Below are 23,773 nucleotides of genomic sequence, written 5' to 3' on the forward strand. Positions count from 1 at the left end.
TCCAAGATTGTCTAATGAGTGCTCTTCACAGTAATTGCCCAGTCAAGTCTATTGTCATGGCCTGTGATGTCGAGATCAAAGGGTGTCAAAGGATCTGGTGCGAGTCAAAAGCGCAAAAGGAAGGTGTACAGCAGGAAAACAACAAGTCGCAATCCTCCTTAGGCTATGTAGATTTTGACTAGGCATCCATTCTCATCGGGTCGAGTATCATGGTTTAAAGTTGCATGTCATGAAATCTAATTGAATGACCAAAGAGCCCATCATGATACATACGTCCATCTCCTAATCTGGTGCTTCACCGCGTCCTCTCATCTCTCGATGCAGGTGGTCCTCTAACTCCTTCTTCCCCTGTCTCATTGCCTTGCGGAACATCTACATCAGAAATCTCACTCATGGTATCTCCATGTATATCGTTGAAGAGGTCAGCAGCGGCATTGTGTAGCATATCGTTAAACCCTTCTTCCATTACTCCTAAAGAGGTAGCTGAGGAGCGAGCCGAGGAGAAGGTACTGTTGTCTGCTGAGTTGAAGCGAGTTGATTGAGCAGAGGTGTATCTTGATGTTGTCGACGAGGTAAAGCTGGATGGGGACAGGAAAGACCAGTCAATTGAGCTGGAATCACTAGAATCCATGTTTGAAGGATATTTCGATGACTTCCAATTGTTTGGCAGTGCAAGAAAAGATCGGTACAGTGTTGACGGGGCGCTGTCGTGTAGCGATCACAAATGGGAATGATTGACAATTTTCGGAGTCAAGTAGGATACATGAAGAGGATCGTGCAAAAAAAAAGAAAAAGTAGAAAGATCATCAAGTACAGTGCTGCTTGCATAAGTCTACAAGTGGGTGATCTGGTAAGACGAAAAGTCGTATACTGTATGATCTGATCTATTCCAGCGGGGTTCGAAAACACATAATTATCATACCTCAGGTCCTCCTAGAAGAGAAATTGTTCATGTCGCGTACTGATTCCGAGTGGATTTTCGGAGTTCGCAAGCTCCTTGGCTGACAGGCGAAAAAATACACTGTACTACTCCCATGATCCGCAATGAAACCCCTGCGATGCTGAAAGTATATTCAAGGTCCCACAAAGGAGGAGAACAAACAAACGCGCATCCAGCTTTCTGATGGCTCACCTCAGAACATTGCCCTCATGCGATGATCTCGGAAGCTGGGGCCCTATACCAAACCGGAGTTGTATCCGATCAAATCGTTGAGAAAGCACTATTCACCTCCCTTCCTCCATCCCAGGAGGCTCTTCTGTACACCGGAGCTGCAAACACCTCCATTCTCTTGGCCTTCATCGTCTAGTTCATCCTTTCACATCATTCGGAATCCACAACCTCTCAAGGGACTCGCATACAGAATAGGCCATCTTGTTGCGGAGTACCTCCCCATCCCTGTGTCCAGGTCTGCGATCCAAAATGTATGGACAATCACTTCGCCACATAATGACGCCACTGATCGTCTGCTTGGAGGGGACGGAATAAGCTTTGGTGGAGGTCGACCACCAACATCGAAAGTGACGTCTTTAAGCGGGTTTTAGCTAAAATTCGCTGCAAAATCTCACATGCAGATGTCATAGTGACTAATCGACTAATCTTATCCTGCGCATCCCTGAGCACAGCCATAGTCCATAGTCTCACAGATCCGATTGATTGATTATATGTACTGCACTTGCAAGATCAATAATCCATTTCGATAAAATCTCAGATCAGTGGGAAATATCAATATATACACCCATACTGTACAATTCCTTAGCTTTCCTTTGTACGATCAAGATTGTATCCGATAGAGAAGGACCGAACAAAAGTCTTGAGAGTGTCATGGTATCATCGGTCATCTACCAGTATCATACGTAGATCGAGGTGATACGAAGAAGAGTGAAGACGAAGATAAGGTACATCGAAGTGAAGTTGGCCAGAAGACCAAATCGTACTGAGAGAGGTCCTGAACGATATGTTATTTTTGATTCTAATTCTGCACTTAGCAGGTCTGTCAGCTCAGATACAAGCTAGACCTGCTACAGAAGGGGAGGGGAGAGATTTAATTGAGAGACAAGATGCTAGTGATATATCTTCAGCCGCAGGTGAGCACGAAGTGCACATGAGTTTATCGCAGATAGTTAAAAGCTGATCCACGTTGCATATAGCTACCTCAGCCGAGGCTACTTCGATAGCGACCTCAGAAGCACCTTCATCGGTCGTGCCGTGAGTGCTTCATATATTCCAGGCTGGTCTTGATGGAGACTAACATGAAGACGGTATGTGACAGGTCGTCAGCAGACGCATCCTCCGCGGTCACACCTACCTCATCCCTCTCACCCTCTACTTCGGCTGAGACAAGCTCCACAACTCCTGAACCATCCTCACTGACTCTCAGCTCAACATCCCCCTCTCCCTCTCCTTCCTCATCAGTTCAGCCAAGTTCAGCGGTCGCATCTACAACTATCGAACCAGTATCCGCATCCACACCTGCAGCTTCACCCTTCGCATCACCAATACCATCTTCGTCGATCGAATCTTCAGCTGCACCTTTCTCTACTGCTGAGTCGAGTGCTATCACAAGTTCAGCGCCCTCAGCTCCTGCTTCTGCTATCCCGTCGTCATCTCAACCTATACCATCTTCTGCCAGTACGTCCCCTTCTGTTCTCCCTTCATCCGCTACCTCAGTCTCTGCTGGTACATCATCTCCGTTATCTTCCACCACCGATGGATCATCGTCACCACCATCGCCATCAATACTCTCCTCCTCCTCATCACCTCCCCCATCATCCTCATCTCCGATCATTGGGACATCATCAACCAACCCATCTTCTTCCTCCTCTATAGGTTCAGGTTTGATTTCAGCTTCCACCACCCCCATTTCTTCGGTACCTGCTTCGACTCCATCCTCCGCCCAATCTTCGGCAGTGGTATCTTCACCTTCTGCTCCCAATTCAGCATCGCCATCTTCAACGTCTCTGCAACAGACCTCTGCAGCAGTCACTTCTACCAGTGTTATCGCTCCATCCACCACACCCACAGCAGGCGGACCGATAACAGCTACAGCGACCCGGGTTTTCACCACCGAGGTAGTAGAGACGACCAACGGAATGACTACGACTAGGCAAGCAGAAGAAACTGTGGTAGTGGTTGTGACTGCCGGGGGAGGTACAGCGACTCAGACTGCTGTGCCTACTGACGGTGGACAGGGTAAGTCGACTGTGTCTTATCCCTTATGTAGACTAACCTTTTCGCATCCTGTATTGCATGGGACCATATATGAGCATCGAGTAGGCAATCGCTGATCGATCCGTATCTACTATAGCCGTAGTTACCGTCACTGCTACCGATCCAGGGGCGACCCAGGGATCAGATGGTGGACTGGTCATCGTCACTGTCACGTCGACTAACGGAAGTACCACTGACCAGGCAGGTCAGACTGGTCCAGTGTTAGTGGTAAGTGCATTCGAGAATTTCATCGTACACGGATTGGTCAGAGACGAAGCTAATCACTATTCTCAAATACTGCAGACAAGTACGATTCACGCCCAGTTGACCGTCGTTGGTGGATTGACAGTCACAGCTACCAGAACAGCAGGAAGTGGAGGATCGTTACAATCTGCCGGCGCTCCAACGTTATCCTTGGACATGATGACAGCGAGTATGATAATGACTTTTATGGGCATCGTGTTGGGTTCAATGATCGTAGTGTAATCACATATCGACTTGGTCAATAATTGAAATGCAGAAGGAAAAGGAAAAGGAAAATCACCATAAGACGGAATGCGTATTGGATCTGGATCTGTATGTGGACAATAATGATAATTATGATCCGACAACATCAAATTGCAAACACACGATATCACAGAATAATATGAACCGGAAGGTAAAACAGTCAATATCAAGATCAATTGAATAACATATATATACGATTATAATGAACAACTCGCAATGCATATTGGAATGACACATTGGTAGCACAACAATGATTATGAATCGAAGCCACAATGTAGAGTGTACTTATATTCATATACATATTTATCCCTACCAGAGGATCAAGATGATATGGTACAGCATGATTAAATGAACTAGACTAGTAGACAGCTCTAGTCCAATGACCTCTACCACCACCCCAAGCAGGTTTCGAAGATGCAGAAGTGACGGCAGCTGGTGCGCTCGATACGGGTGCAGGGGCGATAGAAGGTTCACCTTCAGCGACGCTTCCTGCACCATTTGCTGGAACGGTGTTGACACCTGTCGCCAAGGGTGAAGTGGTTGCAGCGCCAGTATCAGCTGGGATAGAAGTAGATACACTGTCTACAGGTGCACCGGTACCTGTCCCTGCTGGTACAGAAGCGGGAACGCTGGCGGGGCTAGATGGTTCGGCGGCAGGTGAGGTAGCAGCGGAGGATATACCAGTTCCAATTGGTACTGAGTCTGAGCTTGCCGCGTTTGAACCAGCAGGTGCAGCTCCGGCTGAACAGAAGGTGATAGTGATCTATCAAAGTCTGTCTGTCAGCTTCCTTCCTCTGCAATACCATAGAGGAAGAAGCGTCAATGCCACTCACACCAACATTATCAGCCAAACACTGAGTGGGTGCTCCACCCTCCGTAGCAGAATCCAAGAACCCTTCTGGACATTCTGAAGCTGAATCACCCGTACATGCTCCAGGGGCGTTGGTGCATGCTCCAGTAAATGCGAAGTCCATGGAATATTGACTAAGATGCATCACAAGTTAAGGTGTTGGCATAAGTCAATGGTGTGGTGTGATTCGTCTGTCTAACTCACTATTTATGATTACCCAAACTAGTCCCTAGCTCATCATCAGTCCCATCCAACAGACTATAATCCGCCGAGTTCTGCATCCCTCCTTGAGAATTGACCAATGTAAATTCAACCATGCCGCAATTCAAACCGTTATCCGCGCAATCGGTTCCGGTCATACCTGACATCCAAGCTAGACCGCCTTTCAGTTCTCCAGAGACGGTTTGACTGCCTGATGCGGTAGGGTTACCTTCGTGTACAAATACTGCTTCGCCAGAGCCGCAATTGTTGACTAACTACGATGATATACATTGTTACATTAGTCAAAGTGACTCGACTGATAACGGAGCAGGAAGGTAGGAATTGTATCTGAATGGGCGAGCAATGGTGGGAGAAGTAATCACTCACAGTGACTTGATGCGATTCACCACTTTGTCTAGTGGTAAAATTCGAGAAAGTAGGTAAAGCGTGAACGCCAGCGTTCAAACTTGTACCAAGTAGTGAAAGGAGAGCAAGAGCAAGCATGGTGGTGAATTGTGTGATAAAGAACGTAAGTAGTCAGTGAATGGAAAACAGGGGGAGGGATAAGTGTGGAAATGGACGGAAAAGACGGATGTTGGGGAAGTCAAGTAATGACAAGTGATCGAACCCAGTACATTATATACCTTATTCCTATATGTTGTAACCAGTACCAGATCAATGGGAAATGAATCAATGGAATAATTCATCACTTGACTTGAGTTCAGCCCTGTAAATTGTCACTTGATGGTCAATTCCTCCTTAATCACCTTTGCAATTCGCAGTCCCAGTCAATAGCAAAGTCCAGCTGTCAGTTCTATTTTTGTTGGATTATTCGATCACCGAGGCAAGATGATCAGCGATTCCAGAATACCATACCACACCACTGCGATCGAAGAACATTCCTTTGAAAAGAGGGAGAGGTCATTTGCGATGGATCAATAATCACTCGATCGAACGGAAGATGATGATCGGCGGTGATCTAACGTTAGTTCATATATCGATAGTTAGAAGTCCTTCGACATTCCGCAGAGTAATATCAATTTAGGGATGAGCAAAAGGTCAAGATCGAGATGCTGTTTGGAATCAGGAGAACCACATTTGCTGGTGCATCAACATATCACCTTTGCCCACAGCCCTCAACATACTAGGTTAAGTTACTTAATGTTACACTTTCGGGACGGTTGATCCTCGCTGTTCCACCTTTATTCTTGAAAATTATTGCTCATCCCTTATGAGAGGTTGTCGCCTATTTTATGTCCCACAGCATATATCAGCGACCATCTAAGGCGGATTCAACTCCTATTCAATTTTCTGAAGTGTATCTTGAGACTCACTCACTCATCCTTTCCTACCCTCTCTCTCCCAATCCACTCGGGTCTCATATACAGTAGGTACACCCTCCAAGCCAGCGGAGGTGCCAACAAACCAATACTAGCCAGTGCGATCTTCCTAGTCAATGCACCTTGGGGATTGGTCGATTCGATAGCAAGGATCGGTATGAGAAGTACTTCTCCCATTCCCAAGGTCCAGTAGACGGCTCTTCGACTGGGTATATGTGCTGCACCATATAACAGCGCAGTGGTGAGTCCACCTATTATTACTCCTCCGAATAATCTGGCGAAAAAGATAGAAGAAGGGTTGATTTGCGCGGGGTTTCGGAGGAGATAGGAGAGGACTGTACGGGTGTTGGTGATCAGTGGAAGGGAGAGGAGGTTGAGAAACGCTTCGAGAAGGAACACTTTTCGAACGACTGGACCAGAGTGATCTGACATTCTAGATGATTTGAGTTGAATTGGATTGTGGTGTATACGAGTTATGCACAGTTTTATGCAAAGTTTTGAGGGGAGGCGAGATAGGACTAATTATGCATATGGTAATTGTAGATATATCGCCATTTCAGATTGAGATGAGACAGATATGAGGTCGATTGGGTGATACCATCGAGTAAAATCGTTCAGTCGACTATTGACGTCATGAGAAGGCGGGGACCAAACAAACATCGAAGAACTACAGTAGTCGCAAAGATATGCGAATATACAACAAATGGATACAACGCCATAGGGCAATGTACACGCAATGGTCTGCGCATCCATTAATAGAATACTGTGAGAAGCTATACACGCACGACAATGAGGGACAGTACCGAAAACAGCGATAGCTCGACGCTATTACTACAATTCACTACGCAACAATGCCACGCTCCCCTCTCTCCACATCCTTCCTCCATCTTCGGTATCTTCGTCCAAACCCCATTCCAAACCCGCGTCATCACCCAGCTCCAAGGCTTTCCTGGCTAATTCCATCTCCACTCGAGATTTCTTCCTTGATGTACTTGATACCTCCCTTGAAGATGCTTTATGAGATGGTGTAGATAGCCTGGAGAGCGGAGAGGGTTGGTCAGACATCGATCTTGACCTTGATCTTGACGATAGACTTGATCTATGCAGGGAAGTGCATCTTATTGGTTGATCCATTGGCGGAGAAGGTATCGATGATGGACCTATACTTGTGCTTGGCGTTGATCCCGAATCAGAAGAAATAGATGTAGGAGCAGGTGTAGATCGTTTGAGCGGTACAGGCGGAGGCAACATCAATCCAGTTTCTGCCCCACCATTCGATGGCGGCGTTCTCCTTCTCCCACCTGAGAGAGCAGGTGAGGAAGTACTGGCCCGGTTCGTCATCGAGATAGATGCAGTCGAAGAGGAACTTGTCGGTGGGGTTGGCAGACTGAAAGTGTTATTTACCAGCACTGATGAACCCAAAGTAACTGTTCTAGGCGAAGATCTCGCCATGGAAGGAGCCAACGCTTTTATCATCCCTTCAGGTAGAGATCCAGTATGTTCTGGCCCAAGCTTCATGCCTATATCTTCCGCTCGTACTGTCCATTCGTTCCTTAAAGGGGAGGATGACGGGATGGAGTATCGGCTGAAGCACGTAGCAGGTGATGAAGGCGAGGACGAATATTCGAATGTATTATTGTGTATTGACAATTCATCTTCACTTGTCTGATCATGATGAAGGGGATCGGAAGATTCTTCTCTTACAGGGGATCGAGGCTGCAATGAGAATCTTGCACGTTTCACACTCCCGCTGCCACTTGCGCTTGAAGTAGAATAAGGACTTTCAGAAGGTTTCCTCAGGATACTTTTCCTTGGTAACGTTAACGGTAAATCGTCACTTAAGATCGAAGAACTCCTGGCACCATCGATAGAAGGTGGTGGAGTGGGTCCGAAACCTGTTGTTTGCGTCGAAATGGACATATAGGGTTTGGATATCCGTTGAACAATCGGAGATTCGTCGACTGGTGCCGCAGATAAGGAAGGCGAGGGTGTAGGATGTACAGGCCGACCATCAGATATTGGAGGAGAAGAAGGTGGCATGGAAAAGGACGAGGAGGCTCTTTCGGTGACAGGTCGAACAGTGGTGACGGATGTGTTTGGATTGGGTGAGTATGGTTCCACAGAGGAAGTAGGTGGCGGTGAAGGCATGTACGAAGTATTAGTGACAATTTGTCCTAAAGCGGGAGAAGGCGTAGAAGGTAATTGTGAGATATCCGTCGAAACCACTCTCTTCCTTTTTGTCCGCGTGACGCTGGATGATCTAACAAGCATTTCGGGGGTTCTTCTACCACTATTTACACCTCTTGAGCTCTTTTTGATAGGCGATCCGGTTGGACATTCGTAGTCCGATTCAACGTTATTCTTCAAGAAATGACAAAACTTGCCCCACGCTCTTCCTTTGCACCACCAAGCTCTTTCCGCCCTTGGTTCCCCCGCCTCATAGCATGCTCCACAATATCTCGCACGACCATTGCTCCTATATATCAAACCACTGGCGTACAGAGATTGGTCCAGATCTGATGGTCGGTCAGAGGGAGTACCAATGAATTCGCTCGAAGCTCGATTAGGTGTTCTGAACGGTGTTGAGGACATGCGCGGAATAGATCGTTGTGGTATTGTTTCTGCCTCACTGTCCGACGTTAAGATTAAGGATTTACGGCGACTTCCTGACTTTCTCAGCTTAAGAGGTCCATCGTCGGTATCGGACGAGTCAGTTGTATGCGGAGGGATGTCTGGCAGTATTGATGTTCTTGACCGTGCACAAGTATTCGACTGAAGGTCCGCGATAGGGAGTTCATCGGTCACTTCTATTGACTCTTCCTCATACCACCGACACCAGCGTCTCTTCAATCCTCCTGGACATGTTTGAGCCTTCTGAGCTCTTTCTCCCCCCGCTTTTTTACAAGCTATACACCTTTTATGGCTTCTTCGCTGCTTCTCTCCTGAAGACCGCTGTTTGAGCGTATTGATCGTAGTGTCATGTTCCGATAGGATATATTCCCGATCGCCTTCTGCATTGTGTATAGGTCGACCTTTGTCAGGCAGCAATGCACGTTGCTGAACCGGTTCATCGTCGCCGTCGGGTTGGCTTGTCTCGCCAAGATTGACCGCATGACCTTCAAAAGTGCATTTCGCCAGATCGACTCTACCTTTGCATAAAGGCGCTTTCTCTGCTCGTTCCCCTCCAGCCTTTCTGCATCTCTTACACAACTTGACCACACCACTAGGGGTTTTCCATAACCTCGTATAGTATGGTGATTCGGATGAATTAGGTGTCGAAGAGAGGGACTCGTTGGGCCGTTCGCCTGCCATTCGCTCCTTCCCCTTGGCGGACCTTGATAGGCTGTTAACATGGGGCCGTGGGGTAGCTAAGGATGGTGATGGAAGATGAGCTAATACTCTCGTCGGTGGCGGCGAGAGCGAGAAAACGATAGCGGAATGGCGATCATGTCCGTCATGTGTTGGGGAGGGCGATGGATCTGCAGGAGAAGGTGAGCGTAGAGGCGACCATGACGGCGAACGAGAGCAGAGATCGTCATCAGGAGGAGGACTGTTGAATAGACCAGATAGAGACGGAGCGGAAAATGTCGTTTTCACCTTTGTACTCCTGTTTAGACCCTCAGACGCCGGTGACAAAGTTGATCCAGATTTCGTGATAGAAGGAGCAGGAAGCGATTTTCGTCGGGATCGAATGGGAATCACAACTTCTACCTCCAGAGTCTTCCCACGACGTTGTGGCGGAGGGGGTGAAGGGCTCTGTGGGTTAGTATCCACGGAGGGCTAAACAAGCAGAACCGTCAGTCGTTATTGATGCAGAGATACGATCGTGTTCAGAACCTACATCATCATTGGGTGCTACAATCGAATGCACCCGTACATCCTGGTCCGGTTCCCCTTCATCGTCAATAAGTTGGAGTTCATCTACTGAAGTATCCATCTCCCCATCTGAGTTGAACAGATCATCCAAAGTAGCCGAGACAGGCAGAATCCTTGTACCTCTGAATCTTGAGTCTTCCCACCTGTCCACACTATCTCTATCTGACAATTCTGCTCCGAATGATCCTTCGTCCTCGCTGACGGTGTTATCAACGCCTAACAACCTATTCCTGTGAGCTTCCAATGATAAGAATTCTTTCAGATCATCTTCATCTTCCACCGAAACCCAGCTTTTCGTCCTCCGTAAGTTATTTTCCATTTCCCATAACAACGGCGGCTCAGTGATTTGAGGATCCAATCCTGATCTTTCATCCCATAATCCTATTTCATCTTCGTCCGAATCAATCTCATACCCTCCTTCTCCTTTACTCTCTCCGTCACCATCAGTTTGAGTTTCATTATCGGAGATGGGAATTTCACCGAATTCTCTCCCTACATAATCTCTCAATCTACCTCTATCCTTGACGACTTTCCCTGTACGTAGATCAATCTCATCATCATCTTCTAAACTTATCGAGCCGTACTTCTCCTTCAGTAGATCCCAAGAAGATTTGAGCTTTCGAAATGAATCTAATCTTTTCTTATTTATCAATTCATCTTCTCTCTGGGATGTACTGAGAACAGATTGTGAACGAAACCGAGCACCATTGGGATAAAATACCGGTGTGGATGATCCACCGTTTAGAGATGGGGTGGAATACCTGGTGTGAGAGGACGGTGTGGGTGTGGAGAACCCATCGCCAAATATGGATGATGATTTCCGATGAAGCGATGGTGTAGATGATCGAGAAGATGACGAAGGTGGATCAGAACGAGAGGAGTAGCGGTCGAAAGATGGTGCAGGTCTTGGTCGAGATGGTCCAGCGATGGGGGCTTGCAGATCCATATTTTCATTTGATTATAAGTGATATATCCTCGTCTCATCGAGATGCAAGGTCCAAGAGCGAGTTGGGGACGATGGTATTGGGACTCAAGTGATGGGATCATTCATGATCGTCGTTGGACTGTGAGATATGTAGGATGAATATTGATGGAGACAAACACTCGAGCAAGTCCAGATGTTTTGTGTTTTGATTTTTAATGTCAATGTCGAGCTGAGCCGGGGAAGACGCGTTCAGCAGGGATCGATTACAAACTGCATTACGAATCTTAACCTAGACAAAACCGATGGGATTAGGAATTAATCCTAATTCAGATACAAAGCTGATGGGCCCCGGTCTCACGGTTGCGACCAGAATCAGTCACCCAGTACCAGACGATGATGAATGCAATCTCTCCCTCTGCTTGCAATGTGCAAACATCCTTGCTACACCGACTCAAGCCATCGATACGACAACGAGCTCACGAGGTAAGGTGATTTCGAGGAGACACTGGCAAGCAAATTCCCCAATTGTAGAAGGGCAGCTCACGGATGAAGCTCAGGATGGTTATATGAGCTGTATACTGCCGAGACCCTACGAAGAAACAAGGGAACCACCATAGGAAACCAGGATATCATACAAGACAGGCAGACATTCGGATACTGATAGGCTTAGGAGATGGTCTATGCACCTCAACGGCGACATGCCGTAGCCTCTGTGAGTGAATGCAACCCGATTAGGTCGAACCTTCCATTGCTGACGAGGACAAAACTCCCATTCTTGGGGATGGTAGCTGGCAACGACCGCCCAAGCATTGACCGTAATGCAGCATTTCTATACACCCAATCTCCTCATCCTCGTCTCAAGAGTACTAGCACAAGTACAGATAAATGCTTGTGCCTTCATACATCCCACCAAAAGCTTGTTAGGTCTATCATCGATGTTGGTGGCGATGAATATCGCGGCGGGGTTTCTGCATCTGTTGGATTTTGCGGGGGGTATGAATGGTGGGAAGGGCCTAATATTAGATTTTGTTGGACAAGGTAAGTCAAGGATGAACCACCTCTTCCTTCTCGTCATATCAAGCGTCCTCGAATCGTATACTGTAGCGGGTACGGTTTTAATCCAAGTGGGAGTCGTATCTTGACACGAAGCTGATATACTCCCCTCTCCTCCTCTATAGCAAACCCTGCATCCTTAACTCGAATATTGCTCCTCGACCTACTCTTATTCCTCATACAGCTAATAGGACTATGTGTATCATACGTCAATCATTCTACCAATCTACCTAAATTGCCTTCTTTACCCTACGACGATCTACTATTACCGCCTACAGAGCATCAGGACATCACGAAACCGACGACCACCTTATTTGATGAAGACGAAGACGAGATTGATCTAGAGGGAGGCACGAGACAGCGTAAGTCTAGGAAAGGAAGAGGTAAGAACAAGTATGAAGCTATCGAAAGTGAGGAATTGTGGTTGGATGATGATGAGGAATTATCAACACCATGTATGTTTTATTTCTTGTTCACCTTATTCGAACTTCCGAATCCATTCAAGCTGACGATGTCCATCTGATTCCATGTGAATTCATCTTGAAATATAGCAAATAACGGGATACGCATAACGGAACCACCACTGATCTTCAATCTCCCCCTAAAACACACAATATCATTGATATTCAAATTACCATCTCCCTCACCCCGCCACGAGCTTTCTCGGGCGGTACACCGATGACCACCCCACCGTTCACACCTCCCATAGCTCCATTAGCTAGGATACCGGACGAGGATGAGGGAACAAGGCAGCATACGAGCGACGACGGAAGGGAAGTGGAAGGGGAGTTGGGTAGAATACCGGGTGAATATAGACGTCAAGGGGGATAAATTTCTATTTCATTGTTTTTGATATGTTCTTTGTGGATCATGTATGCATATGTCATCTTCGGATAGAGGGATCTGGATACCCATCCCACTACCTACCCCATCCTGATACTGGGTGTTGGGGGTTGGGAGTATCAGCTTTGTCGTTACTGCCACATCCCTGCATGCTGTCCAGAGGTGGAGGTAAAAGTCGAACAGACTCATTCTTTTGGTCCAAAAAAGTTCGTCATTCAACCTCCTCTCTTCTCTTATTTTCTCCTTATTCCTAAAAAGCATATAACATCTAACAATATGCCATCAGTAGTGATCCCCCTCGTTCAAACACCTCCCTTCGTGCTCATTGCATTGGCTCTGATCCAGGGTATTCCCGTAGGGTGGGATACCGAATCTGGAGAGACCGGTCAAGCGACTTACGGTGAGATCAAAGGTGCTGAGGAGGTCAGAAAGGAGTTAGAGAAAGGCATAGATGGGAAAGAGGTGAGCAAGACCTGCATATGAAGCATAATCACTCCCCTCTGATGTCATTATGAGACATGAAGGAGGACCCACTGATACCCTGTTCTTTAACGTGTAGATTCCTCTCCCTCCCCTTCCCACACTCCTCGCTGCCAACAGTACTTTCCAGGAAGTATCCGGCGTCCTAGATGCTTTGGATGATTATCTCGCATATAGGTAAGCTGGAATGTGCTGATTTGCCATACTGAGTGAGCTGACATTCGTCTATGATCCACTAGAACATACTTTGCTGGATCCAAGTTCGGTTTTGGAGATGCTATCATATGGGGTACCATCCGAGGTAAGTTGTTCATGTCGTCTACAACAAGATATGTACCCATCGTATGAAGCAACCCTTTTATCCATGATGTGTATGTCTCAGTGTAACTGAATATCATTGTCTCGACGTCGACTTGAATTAGGAAATACATCTGCTATTGGATCCATCAAGAAACCCGGAAGACCCCATTTGGCACGATGGTTCAACCACGTTGAGACCCTCTCTGTCCCCCAAAATGCTCTCAAAACATTCCAACAAGCTAGATCTGAGATGGACAAAGGCAAGAAGACCAAGAGGTTAGAGACTGTCGATGTAGTTCTACCCAACGCTGTTAAAGGAAAGGTTGTTGTACGATTTGGTATGTCACTCCGAAGTCACTCTACATCGTTTTTTGACATCTGTACTTGGAGTACATACAATGGACATGACGCTAATATTGTTGATATCATGATTATAGCCCCTGAACCATCGGGATTCCTTCATATCGGTCATTTGAAAGCTGCCATCCTCAATAGATTCTTGGCAGATCAGTACCAAGGAAAATTCATCCTTCGATTCGATGATACTAACCCACTTAAAGAGGAGGTAAGCTAGGTCAATGCAGATTTTCTTTATGGTATCAAGCTTATGCTGTGACTTAAAGGGTGAATTCGAGGATGCTATCAAACAGGATCTAGAGATGATTGAAATCGGTTTCGACAAGGTCGTTCACACTTCTGATCATTTCGATAAAATTCAACAGTTCACTGAACAACTCATCAGACAAGGTGATGCCTTTATGGATGATACTGATGGTGAAACTGTTAGCTGCCGATTCTGTCTTATCTACAAGCAAGGGCTAAGCTAATGGATGTTTTTTTTTTTTTTTGCGAACAGGTCAAAGAGCAACGACGAGCTGAGATCCCATCGAAGAATCGAGATGCCTCTATCGAAGAAAATCTTGCGAGATTCAAGAAAATGCTCTCTGGTTCGGATGAGGGTAAAAAATGGTCTTTGAGAGCTAAGATTGACTACCAACACAAGAACGGTTCGATGAGAGATCCCGTCGTTTACAGATACGTTGAAGGATCTCATCACATTACTGGGTAGGTGCAAATATCCGCGTCAAGACAGACGCGATTGCCAGTCGCCGCTGACTTAACTGTTCTACTTCAATAGTACCCAATACAAGGCTTACCCCATGTATGATCTCGCTTGTCCTATAATTGATCACCTCGACGGTGTCACCCACGCCCTCAGAGCCAACGAGTATTACGCAAGACATGAACAATATCAATGGTTCTTGGAGAAACTTGGTTTCCCCAAGATCGAAATCTTCGACTTCAGGTCAGTGTTGCTAATCCCTTTTTATCAAGTATAGGGCCAACTTATAAAAGTCTGATAGTCGAGTCGATTTCGTATACACTGTTTTGTCTAAACGAAAGCTGAAATACCTGGTCGAGAAAGGTGTTGTCGGCGGTTGGGATGATCCTAGATTTCCTACCGTAAGAGGTGAGCAGCTGATTGTGCCGAATCATCCAGAGATCGATGAACAATGGCTGACATACCATGTAACAGGTATTCGATCAAGAGGTATGACTGTCCAAGGTCTCAAGAACTACATCTTAGGTCAGGGTGCCTCTCAAGCTCAACTCTCATTGGAATGGGATGGTATTTGGACAGTAAACAAGAAAGTGATTGATCCCATTGCACCTCGATACTGGGCTATCGCGGAGGACAAGGCCGTTCCAGTTTCAATCAAAGGTTTGGAAGGTGGCGAGAAGGTTGAAGAGAAACCTTTACACAAGAAGAACCCTGAAATCGGTAACAAGAAGGTCGTATACTCTGATAAGCTCTTGATCGAGCAAGAGGACGCAGTTTCCTTTGGTGATAATGAAGAGGTGAGTCAGCTGACTTTTTAGGATCCGCCAATAGCTGATATAGTTTGGCTGGCTGTAGATCACAGCGATGGATTGGGGGAATGTCTTCGTATCCAACAAGAAGACATCCACTTCAGGCGAAGTAGAATCATTAGAATTCACTTTACACCTCGAAGGAGATTTCAAGAAGACTTCAAAGAAGATCCATTGGCTGTCCGCTCCATCATCTTCCAATCAGCTCGTACCTGTCACTTTGATCGAATATGATTACTTGATTACGAAGAAGAAATTAGAAGAGAATGATAATCTTGAAGATGTCATTAACCCCAAGACTGAATACAGAACTAAGGCTCTTGCTTCTCCCGAAGTTGCCAGTTTGAAGAAATGGGATATCATCCAGTTTGAGAGAAAGGGTTATTATATCTGTCAAGGTACGAAAGATTCAGAAGGAAGATTGGAATTCGGTTTCATTCCTGAGTAAGTCAAGGTGGATTTCATACCGCCCTCGCAACCCATCAGAAACAATGATGCTGTGCAACGAGATCGATTCAATCCAAAATATACATGGCATCATCCCACCTGTTGAGGGAGTGAACGTGTCTTATTCATCTATCGTGTTGACAATCCGTCTTACTCTGTAGCGGCCGACTCCAAACGATCTCCCTCAAAGCTACTCCAGCAGTTGAGAAACCAAAAGTAGCTGGGGCGTCTAAAGGATCATGGGGTAAACCAGGTCCCACAACGACTGCTGCTCCCGCCGCCGCTACTACTATTGGTGAAAGTAAAGATGATACTAAGATCTTGCTTTCAAATGGATCAAGTGGATTCAAAATTCCTGTCAAGACTGGGATGTTTGAATCTGATAAGATCTAGTGAGTCATTCTCATTATTCCGCTGTCATGGCCCAGAGGTTTGTTGTACAGTGACAAGGAACGGGTTTGGATACTGATGTTGACGTACTGGTTATAGTGGAAAGGACGAAGTTCCCGCTGTTGCTACGGGAGTTAACATGTTCAAGGTCGAACCTGTCTATGATAACTAAATAGAGAAACGGAAATGCACTTGATTTAAGTTATCGCAGAAACACAATTTAGGTATGATATGCATGGATTTGATAATCTAGTATACATGGTTCATATGGTACAACATATACTTGCATTACTTTCCTTTCTACTCTGTATATATTTGACCCGCTGATATGATTCTACACCTACAAATCCCTACACATCGTTCTGCCCTGTTCGATCTGAGAATTGCATAAACTCAATTCTAACGGCATAGAGATTAACGAAGCGAATAGAATACCTTTTGACCACACAGAATATCAGCTCATCTATCGTAGTTGACTCTAAATCTTATAGCTAATTGGGATGGAATGGATTGGGTTGAAATGACATACCAGTCGAATCTGCCGCTCCTACCGCACCAATCCTAAACTCCCTCTGCATCCCACTCTTCTCGTTATTCTCATCATCCTCATCCTCACCCTCACGAGCAACGTGATAAAACGTATTGACATAAGCTAAACCACCGCATAAACCCTCTATGCAGATTAACAAGAAGACTATACTGATTGATCTATCTACCCCTTCCGTAGGAGGGACATTCGGTGGAGTATAAGAAGGTGGGGAGAATATAAAATGTTTGGCTTGGAGGTAAAGCGATGAGAGGACTAGGAATTGGATGATGGATGGTAGAGGTAGGAGGGTAAGGGGGATGGGAGGGAGGGAGAGGGATAGGGATGAACGAGAGAGGAAAACGAATGTTTGGTCTGGAAGTATGCATAACATACATGAAGATTATTCATCAGTTTATAGATGCGCTACGACATGGAGAGACAAAGGAGGGATCGATCATATACTCACAAGTCAAAGACCAGAATGGATAATAGTCTCTTGGCGATTTGAATAATTTAGACCAAATTCCGGAAGTAGGTAAAGGAAATACCAAGGTTGGTGCAACACCCTACAAGTAGTCGATGAACAACGTTGGTGATCAGTGTTCAATGATCATGATTCAGATGTCCCGCTGTGATGGCTGACATGGGCTATCGTGAATGAGATGATAGATGTGCACTCACAGAGTTAATCACATATTCCTCTACATAAACCGCACAGAGCGGAACCATATATCTCAGTACCAAAGGTTTGAGCAGATCCAATTTCTCTTTTGTACTAAGATGTATCTTATGACGAGTTTGTAAACTAGGTTTTGAATTATCTTCAGCTTCTATCGAAGTGGCCAATTGAGGAATAGGATCCTGAGAAGGCGGAGTGATATATATTGATGGCGGGACAGTATCATCATTGTTTGATATAGGTTGATATTCACCCAAGTTTCTATCTGATGACATGGAGCCGAGTTCTTGGTGGGAAGGTAAGAGGAATTTATACGTGATAGGGAAAAAGAGAGGCAATATCTGAAATTCGATATTGGTCAGCTATGTATCCTTTGGGAATCAGAATTGAATTAGCTCACACTGGATAATCCCAGGCCACTTCTTACACCCAATCCACGGAGTAACCACCATATCCCTGCGCCTGCGATACCCGCAAACCCAGTCCCACTTGACCACGCACCCAGAGCGGTCTTAGATGTTGATCGGGTAGGTAGCGTTGTAGTCATTTGGAGGAAAGTGAGCTCTCCTAGACCTGAGGAAAGAGAGGCCATTGATATGCCCAGTAATCGTGGTGCAAGAGAGTTTGAGAATGCTATAGTCTATATCAGGTCGTCGAAATATGATCAGCTTTCTATCGTTAATCAGGAATTCATAATCAAAAGAGTCATATTGAATGCGATCGTCTGCAAAGCGCAACTCACCATGATCCCCAACCAGCTCACGCAGGTACACACCCCTACTCTTCTCGTATACCTAATCTTCCCATTTGACACCAACGGCCAGACTACTTTGGTCAAAAGTGCTGGAAATATGTTGAATAAGGCTACTATCCCCTTCGGTGTTGCAGAGGATACAAGATCAAGTGCAGCTGAAAGGATGATCACGTAGAGGACTAGACCAGAAACAGCTCAGCGAACAGAATCTGAAAGCGTACTCAGCTGAAGCTGAAAGATGCTCACCATTATTCAGTAAGCCGAATATCATGAATGCTGCGAATAACCTCTTCCTAGCATGTTTAGAGGATGAGCTGCGCGCTTTGCCCTTTCCACTGTGACCTTCGTTGGCTATACGAGATATCGCGCCATATGAGCTACCGCTTCTGTACAGATCTGCGAGGAGATGGTAGCTCACCTGCTATGAAGTCATCTACATCATCCTCCTCATCTACACTCGAGTCATCGTAATGATCCTCATGAGGAGGTCTGCGTTCGTGCAAGTCTGGACCCATGGGTTCGAGTGGGACTGGTCTGGTGGCCATGTACCATATACCAATGAGGATCTGCCGCAAGTTGGTCTACGCTGATTCGATTCTGTGATTTGTCTATGGAAGTGGACCAGGGTCTTGTCGGTGAGTCTTCTAGGTGTATTGATGTATGATTGGGAGGTAGGAATGAGGAAGGAAGAAGGAAGAGTGAAGGTAGCAGTCAATGTCAATGTCAATGTCATGTTATCGCATCGTTTCGTTTCGTGCCTGAACTTCGCTATGGAGGTTGAATGAATTATAACGGTCGTCAAGATAAGGACGACATTACTTCTCACCTCCGTTTCCTTCGTCATCCCCTTCATATCGACTACATCTTGACCGAAGAGGAACGCATAACAGTGGAAGGGAAGCAAAAGTACTCTGTAGCAGCTTGACGGGACTTGACGTACAAGAAGCGATCGTCAGAATGTCACAACCACCGGCTCCTACACCTGTCACCAGGCGAGGGGCTATCCCAACCAATATGGTAACCTATAAAGGTGAGTTGGTCCATAGGCTCTACCACGCCCTAATAGGTATGACCTCTCATATATGCCCACCTAATAGGCCGAAGAATACCAGCTCGTATCGACCCAGAAGCTGTACGTTTGTCTGCTTGCAGTCTCACCAGGCAATTGAGCTGACGAGCTACTGATGGGATGATAGCGTGTAGCTTACATCGTTGAGATCATGTCTACCTCTTTCGGCACGAAGGAACATCACATCACACTTTGTTTACGAGACGAAGCGGATAATCTGGTGACTCAGAATAACCTACCTGGTAAAGTGTACAATCACGACGTATTGAAGTAAGTCTTACCCCTCTCTTCTCGTACTTCTTGGACTGACTGGAGCATGCCGTTATAGGCTAGTACCTTCGCCAGCAACAGAAGCATTAGTAGTGTTAACCTCTCTAAAATCATCCATTCGCCGAATATCTCTAGGAGACAGCACGGTCGACGTGCCGAGTTCAGCAGACGCCATACCACTCAAATTGGCTTTATTCAATCTACAAAAATATATCAAAGAGGAAGATTTCGCAGTGGAGTTCATGTTGAAGGGAGGAATGAGGATGTTGGTCAAGTTTTTGGAGAGAAGTGAAGGTGGTTTGACAGGAAATAGTCTAGCTGTGAGTCATATGTCCACAAACTATCATCTTTCGGACGCGGGGTTACTAGTTCACTGAACGTCTGATCCGTGTTTAGTACGCTCTACAAGGTATTCGAGGTATATTAGAATTCGAATCAGGTTGGGGCGATTTATCCGATACCTTCATTGACAGGATACTCAATATCGTCATTACTGCAACTCAACCTAATATCCTTCGACCAAGTACAGCTATCATACGTAAATTGGTCATTTCCTCTCCTCAATTATCCTCAAATGGGAATAATAACAATATACCAGGAATGAAATTACCTTCCACGCCTTACGGACAAACTAAGAAAGATCGTAAAGGAAAGGCCAAAGAGCAGTCCAATGGGAACGGTAACGGTAATAGTGATGGATATGGGTTTGATAGGATATATAGTAGGATCAAACGCCTTGTACCTGACAATGAAGGGAATCACGGGTTCAACGGTGTAGAGCTATTCTTCAAGGTTGTGGTGAAGAGGCTGGAAGGTACTGGTGATCTGGAATTGGTCGCTCAGAGGTGTGCCAAGCTCTCGTGACTATAGTGTTGCACTCCATGAGCTGATGAACGAGTTTGACCTATCATGCAGCTTGGGATTGATCAACTCGTGCCTTCGATCAGGACATCAAGAAAATTCGAAACAGTATCCAGAATTAGTAGCCATCTTAGAACATCTCAGCGTACGACGATATATATCGGTAAGGTCGCGAATGGCATATCGTTTTATCATAACGTCGTGAAATTCTTTGGGCTGATATATCGACGATATATGATGATAGCGACTCATGCCAACCTCCCAAAATAACGTCGTGGAACCTCAAATACTCAATTTCCAAGCTCGCTATGGTGTGATCTTACAGAACACTCGACTGAGACCTGTGCGACCTGGAACAAACCCCCATCAGGAAAAGATGTTACGCGAGTCATGGGAATATGGTCGTCTAGCACAAGAGCAAGATCTAGCGACCTCGAATGGACACAGGAAGACAGGTATGGCGAGGACTGCAGCTGGATGGCAGAAGATTGGGTTATGTCTTGATGGAGAGGACGAAGCTGGGTTTATGATGGAGATGGAGATGTTCAGGGATGTAGGTGAATTAGGATTGGAGTGTTTGGTGAGTCATGCCATACCTCAGTATCTAGAACAGAAAGCTGATATTGTCATGGTTCTCGCATAGCACTATTTCGCTACCCATGAAGAAAGCTTCCACAATGTGAGTTAATCGAAGAGCACCATTTGTTCTGTGTTGTAAACGATAATAGGAGCTAATGGAATGAATATAGCTCGTCATGGAACAACAAGCTAAAACCCCTGAAAGACGTTGTCCAATTGGTAAAGCAAGGTAAGTAGCTTTATACTGAATACGTACGCCATTGTTGATGTGTGCAATTAGTCATGAGTGCGTCAAGATATTATGCGAGCATTATAAATTATCTCAGGCAGGCCATCACTCCCCATCGAATTTTCAATTATTCCTGTTGAATTTCTCGAAATTACATCAACTGGTATTACGCTTTTTTCTGAGGTAAGATTCTGTCTCTGCTAGTCCTGAAATTGCAAGATGATCTGGCTAAGCAATTTTATGTAGAATGTGGTCAGAATCAGCTTCTCAAGTACCAGATTTCCCTAAAGTCTCATTTCTTGTCAGATCACAAATTCGCTTGTCCCTTTCTGACGAAGGGAACAAAACTTGGTTGAATTTGGAACAGGACTTCCTAGCTACTGAGTATAGGACGATAAGGGATAGACAGATGGAATTGCTCGAGAAGGAAGATGGCATGATGTCTAGGTTGTCTGTCAGGGAGTTGAGGGATAAGCTGGGTAGGGAAGGTTATGAGGTCCTGTCGGAGCAGAGGTATGTTTCATCTCAGTCTTCATCCTATGTCTTGAATCCATATGAATGTTACGATCGCTGACGGGGACGCCCTCTTCTTTCACAGAATCGGATGTATGCTGCAAGGCGGTTGGTTCAACTCTGCTCAGGTCATCGTACCAGGTGTGATGTCAAGTGTCAGACCAAATGCACAAAAACCATTACGATTCTTGCGTTTGGTGAGTTTACATAAACACACTCGACTTCAGTCCGATGGATGCTAGAGGGAGTCACTGACAACACTGAGCGCAGTCACCGAATCGACGTGTGATAGCATGGGATGAGTTCTCCCAAAGAATCGATAATCCATCATTTGAATCGTTGAGAGAACGAAGTGAGTCCGGATCTAGTGGAAACGGGATGATACACCTATTAATCCTTGACTCTCAGTCGAAATTTCGTCTATCACCTCTGTTCGACCTCAGACAGGCTGCGCAGTCAACTCGAGATCGCCCAACTTGGTATCAAAGCTATCATTCTCGATAATAGGTGAAGGCGATGCGAGTTTCTTAGATCTTGATGCGATTCATGCTGCTCAATTGGCAGAATGGACGGATGGTATTAGAGTGTTGAGAGGTGAAAGTGGGATGGCCAGTAAAGAATCGGCTGATTACATTCATGTGAGCGAGCGCATGAATAGTAACGGAAATGGAGACATCAGCTGACAATTGATTTTACTTGAGTAGATATTGGCTGAATTAGCGTTGAAAGTCAGGTTGTTGGATATTACTGGTGACGGTGTCGAAATACCTGAGAAGATCACTTTTGGACCTGGTGAGTGATCTACCTAAACATTCGGTCAACAGCTACGATATTTCCCATTGACTGACTCATCATACCCCTGTCATATCATTCTCAGCTCCTAAGAGTGTTGATTTCGTATTTGCAAAGTGATGAAATGAGCTTCCTGCTTTGGGCTTATGATAGGAGGATACCGAACGTATACATATATACTATACCCTGCATCGAAACTGTACATACTTGTCTTCTATCATCATAAGTTCATCTTGAGTAATCTATCTAATACAATACATAGTCATTAATGATATATGCAAAACGTTACCTCGCTCGTTGCTCCGCTCGTCTTCATGAACGATGCTTTGTGGTCCATTGGTCAATCTGTCAATTGCGAGGATACACTGATTGCTACATTCACTCTTACTCCTCTTCCATACTTCCCTCCTCTTCACCTTCATCTACCATCTCACTATTATCTAGATCTTCTATACTAGCATCCAAATCTACTTGACCACCATCTTCCTCATCCTCGTCATCTTGTTCGCCCTGAATATGAGGCTCCATCATTGGTGACCCCATCGTATGATCTTCTTGACGTCTTTCGTGGTCGTGCTCGGACGGTGATGGTGACTTTGACAGCGGGCCATATTCAGTGATACACCGTGTGGATATGTTCGATGAATAATTGAGCGACAGGGTCTACTCACCGGTGCAGCGTCCATCTCCATCTGGGTCAGCCTACGTCCAAAAGGTAATAAGAAACGGTGACCAAACATGTTGATATCGTGCTGTATGTCATACCGAGACCGGCAATTTAGCTCAACCAATCTAAACGAGAGAATGGAGTTGATATGTGAGAAATCCATCCCCCACCTGCTCATGATCCAACATATCCTCCTCGTTCATAACCTCATCATCATCCCTACTCAATCCTACACCCGTGGGTCGTCTCCCCATCAGAGCGCGTCTTTCAGCTCGTCTCATCGATTTTTGCACTTGATCTCGAGCTGTCTGCTTCTCGACTTCTTTGGTGCCTTTGGAAGTGGAATGCTGCTGTGAGCTTGAGCTCGAACTTGGATCTGAAGTAGGAAAGAGAGTCGAATGAACGTGAGATCTAGGTGAAATTGGATAGGGGTAGAAGGAGTATAGGTTGATAGGTTCCATGACTGGGAGGCATGATGGGCCGTCTAGCAGCATATTGGTAGAATGCTTAGTACTTCCTTGATCGATGTGTTGATGACT

General features: G+C 45.7%; 10 protein-coding genes across 10 annotated transcripts; 4 read left to right on the forward strand and 6 right to left on the reverse strand.

Moving 5' to 3' along the window:
* Positions 1–295: 295 nt before the first annotated feature.
* Positions 296–631, reverse strand: I203_100130 (uncharacterized protein; the record flags this gene model as incomplete). The annotated part of the gene is made up of 1 exon (XM_065516573.1): positions 296–631. One exon carries the CDS (start codon positions 629–631, stop codon positions 296–298), a length of 336 nt encoding a protein of 111 aa, XP_065373391.1.
* A 1,324-nt stretch (positions 632–1,955) lies between these two features.
* Positions 1,956–3,694, forward strand: I203_100131 (uncharacterized protein; the record flags this gene model as incomplete). Its single annotated transcript, XM_019151143.1, has 5 exons — positions 1,956–2,085; positions 2,149–2,206; positions 2,271–3,190; positions 3,306–3,436; positions 3,512–3,694. 5 exons carry the CDS (start codon positions 1,956–1,958, stop codon positions 3,692–3,694), a joined length of 1,422 nt encoding a protein of 473 aa, XP_018999468.1.
* Positions 3,695–4,073: 379 nt separating this feature from the next.
* Positions 4,074–5,270, reverse strand: I203_100132 (uncharacterized protein; the record flags this gene model as incomplete). The annotated part of the gene is made up of 4 exons (XM_019151142.1): positions 4,074–4,478; positions 4,549–4,699; positions 4,770–5,041; positions 5,154–5,270. 4 exons carry the CDS (start codon positions 5,268–5,270, stop codon positions 4,074–4,076), a joined length of 945 nt encoding a protein of 314 aa, XP_018999467.1.
* A 711-nt stretch (positions 5,271–5,981) lies between these two features.
* I203_100133 (uncharacterized protein) lies at positions 5,982–6,538 on the reverse strand (the record flags this gene model as incomplete). The annotated part of the gene is made up of 2 exons (XM_019151141.1): positions 5,982–6,012; positions 6,105–6,538. 2 exons carry the CDS (start codon positions 6,536–6,538, stop codon positions 5,982–5,984), a joined length of 465 nt encoding a protein of 154 aa, XP_018999466.1.
* A 399-nt stretch (positions 6,539–6,937) lies between these two features.
* On the reverse strand, positions 6,938–10,928 carry I203_100134 (uncharacterized protein; the record flags this gene model as incomplete). The annotated part of the gene is made up of 2 exons (XM_019151140.1): positions 6,938–9,886; positions 9,948–10,928. The coding sequence occupies 2 exons, from the start codon at positions 10,926–10,928 to the stop codon at positions 6,938–6,940; spliced, it is 3,930 nt and encodes a 1,309-aa protein (XP_018999465.1).
* Positions 10,929–11,580: 652 nt separating this feature from the next.
* I203_100135 (uncharacterized protein) lies at positions 11,581–12,791 on the forward strand (the record flags this gene model as incomplete). Its single annotated transcript, XM_065516574.1, has 5 exons — positions 11,581–11,619; positions 11,696–11,945; positions 12,086–12,415; positions 12,512–12,630; positions 12,714–12,791. The coding sequence occupies 5 exons, from the start codon at positions 11,581–11,583 to the stop codon at positions 12,789–12,791; spliced, it is 816 nt and encodes a 271-aa protein (XP_065373392.1).
* A 288-nt stretch (positions 12,792–13,079) lies between these two features.
* On the forward strand, positions 13,080–16,295 carry I203_100136 (glutamate-tRNA ligase; the record flags this gene model as incomplete). The annotated part of the gene is made up of 12 exons (XM_019151138.1): positions 13,080–13,265; positions 13,363–13,460; positions 13,523–13,584; positions 13,706–13,921; positions 14,021–14,148; positions 14,207–14,365; positions 14,440–14,648; positions 14,722–14,889; positions 14,948–15,054; positions 15,121–15,443; positions 15,502–15,899; positions 16,064–16,295. 12 exons carry the CDS (start codon positions 13,080–13,082, stop codon positions 16,293–16,295), a joined length of 2,286 nt encoding a protein of 761 aa, XP_018999463.1.
* A 337-nt stretch (positions 16,296–16,632) lies between these two features.
* I203_100137 (uncharacterized protein) lies at positions 16,633–18,799 on the reverse strand (the record flags this gene model as incomplete). The annotated part of the gene is made up of 8 exons (XM_019151137.1): positions 16,633–16,727; positions 16,822–17,193; positions 17,288–17,387; positions 17,503–17,841; positions 17,901–18,140; positions 18,243–18,433; positions 18,501–18,605; positions 18,673–18,799. 8 exons carry the CDS (start codon positions 18,797–18,799, stop codon positions 16,633–16,635), a joined length of 1,569 nt encoding a protein of 522 aa, XP_018999462.1.
* A 412-nt stretch (positions 18,800–19,211) lies between these two features.
* On the forward strand, positions 19,212–22,687 carry I203_100138 (uncharacterized protein; the record flags this gene model as incomplete). Its single annotated transcript, XM_019151136.2, has 16 exons — positions 19,212–19,284; positions 19,352–19,386; positions 19,451–19,593; positions 19,652–19,913; positions 19,990–20,438; positions 20,509–20,617; positions 20,699–21,034; positions 21,098–21,133; positions 21,204–21,262; positions 21,314–21,445; positions 21,509–21,775; positions 21,861–21,972; positions 22,046–22,127; positions 22,184–22,413; positions 22,480–22,567; positions 22,653–22,687. The coding sequence occupies 16 exons, from the start codon at positions 19,212–19,214 to the stop codon at positions 22,685–22,687; spliced, it is 2,448 nt and encodes an 815-aa protein (XP_018999461.2).
* Positions 22,688–22,951: 264 nt separating this feature from the next.
* I203_100139 (uncharacterized protein) lies at positions 22,952–23,728 on the reverse strand (the record flags this gene model as incomplete). The annotated part of the gene is made up of 3 exons (XM_019151135.1): positions 22,952–23,161; positions 23,239–23,319; positions 23,405–23,728. 3 exons carry the CDS (start codon positions 23,726–23,728, stop codon positions 22,952–22,954), a joined length of 615 nt encoding a protein of 204 aa, XP_018999460.1.
* Between the last annotated feature and the right edge of the window lie 45 nt (positions 23,729–23,773).

Source organism: Kwoniella mangroviensis, assembly GCF_000507465.2.
Source record: "Kwoniella mangroviensis CBS 8507 chromosome 1 map unlocalized Ctg01, whole genome shotgun sequence".
Classification (NCBI taxonomy): domain Eukaryota; kingdom Fungi; phylum Basidiomycota; class Tremellomycetes; order Tremellales; family Cryptococcaceae; genus Kwoniella; species Kwoniella mangrovensis.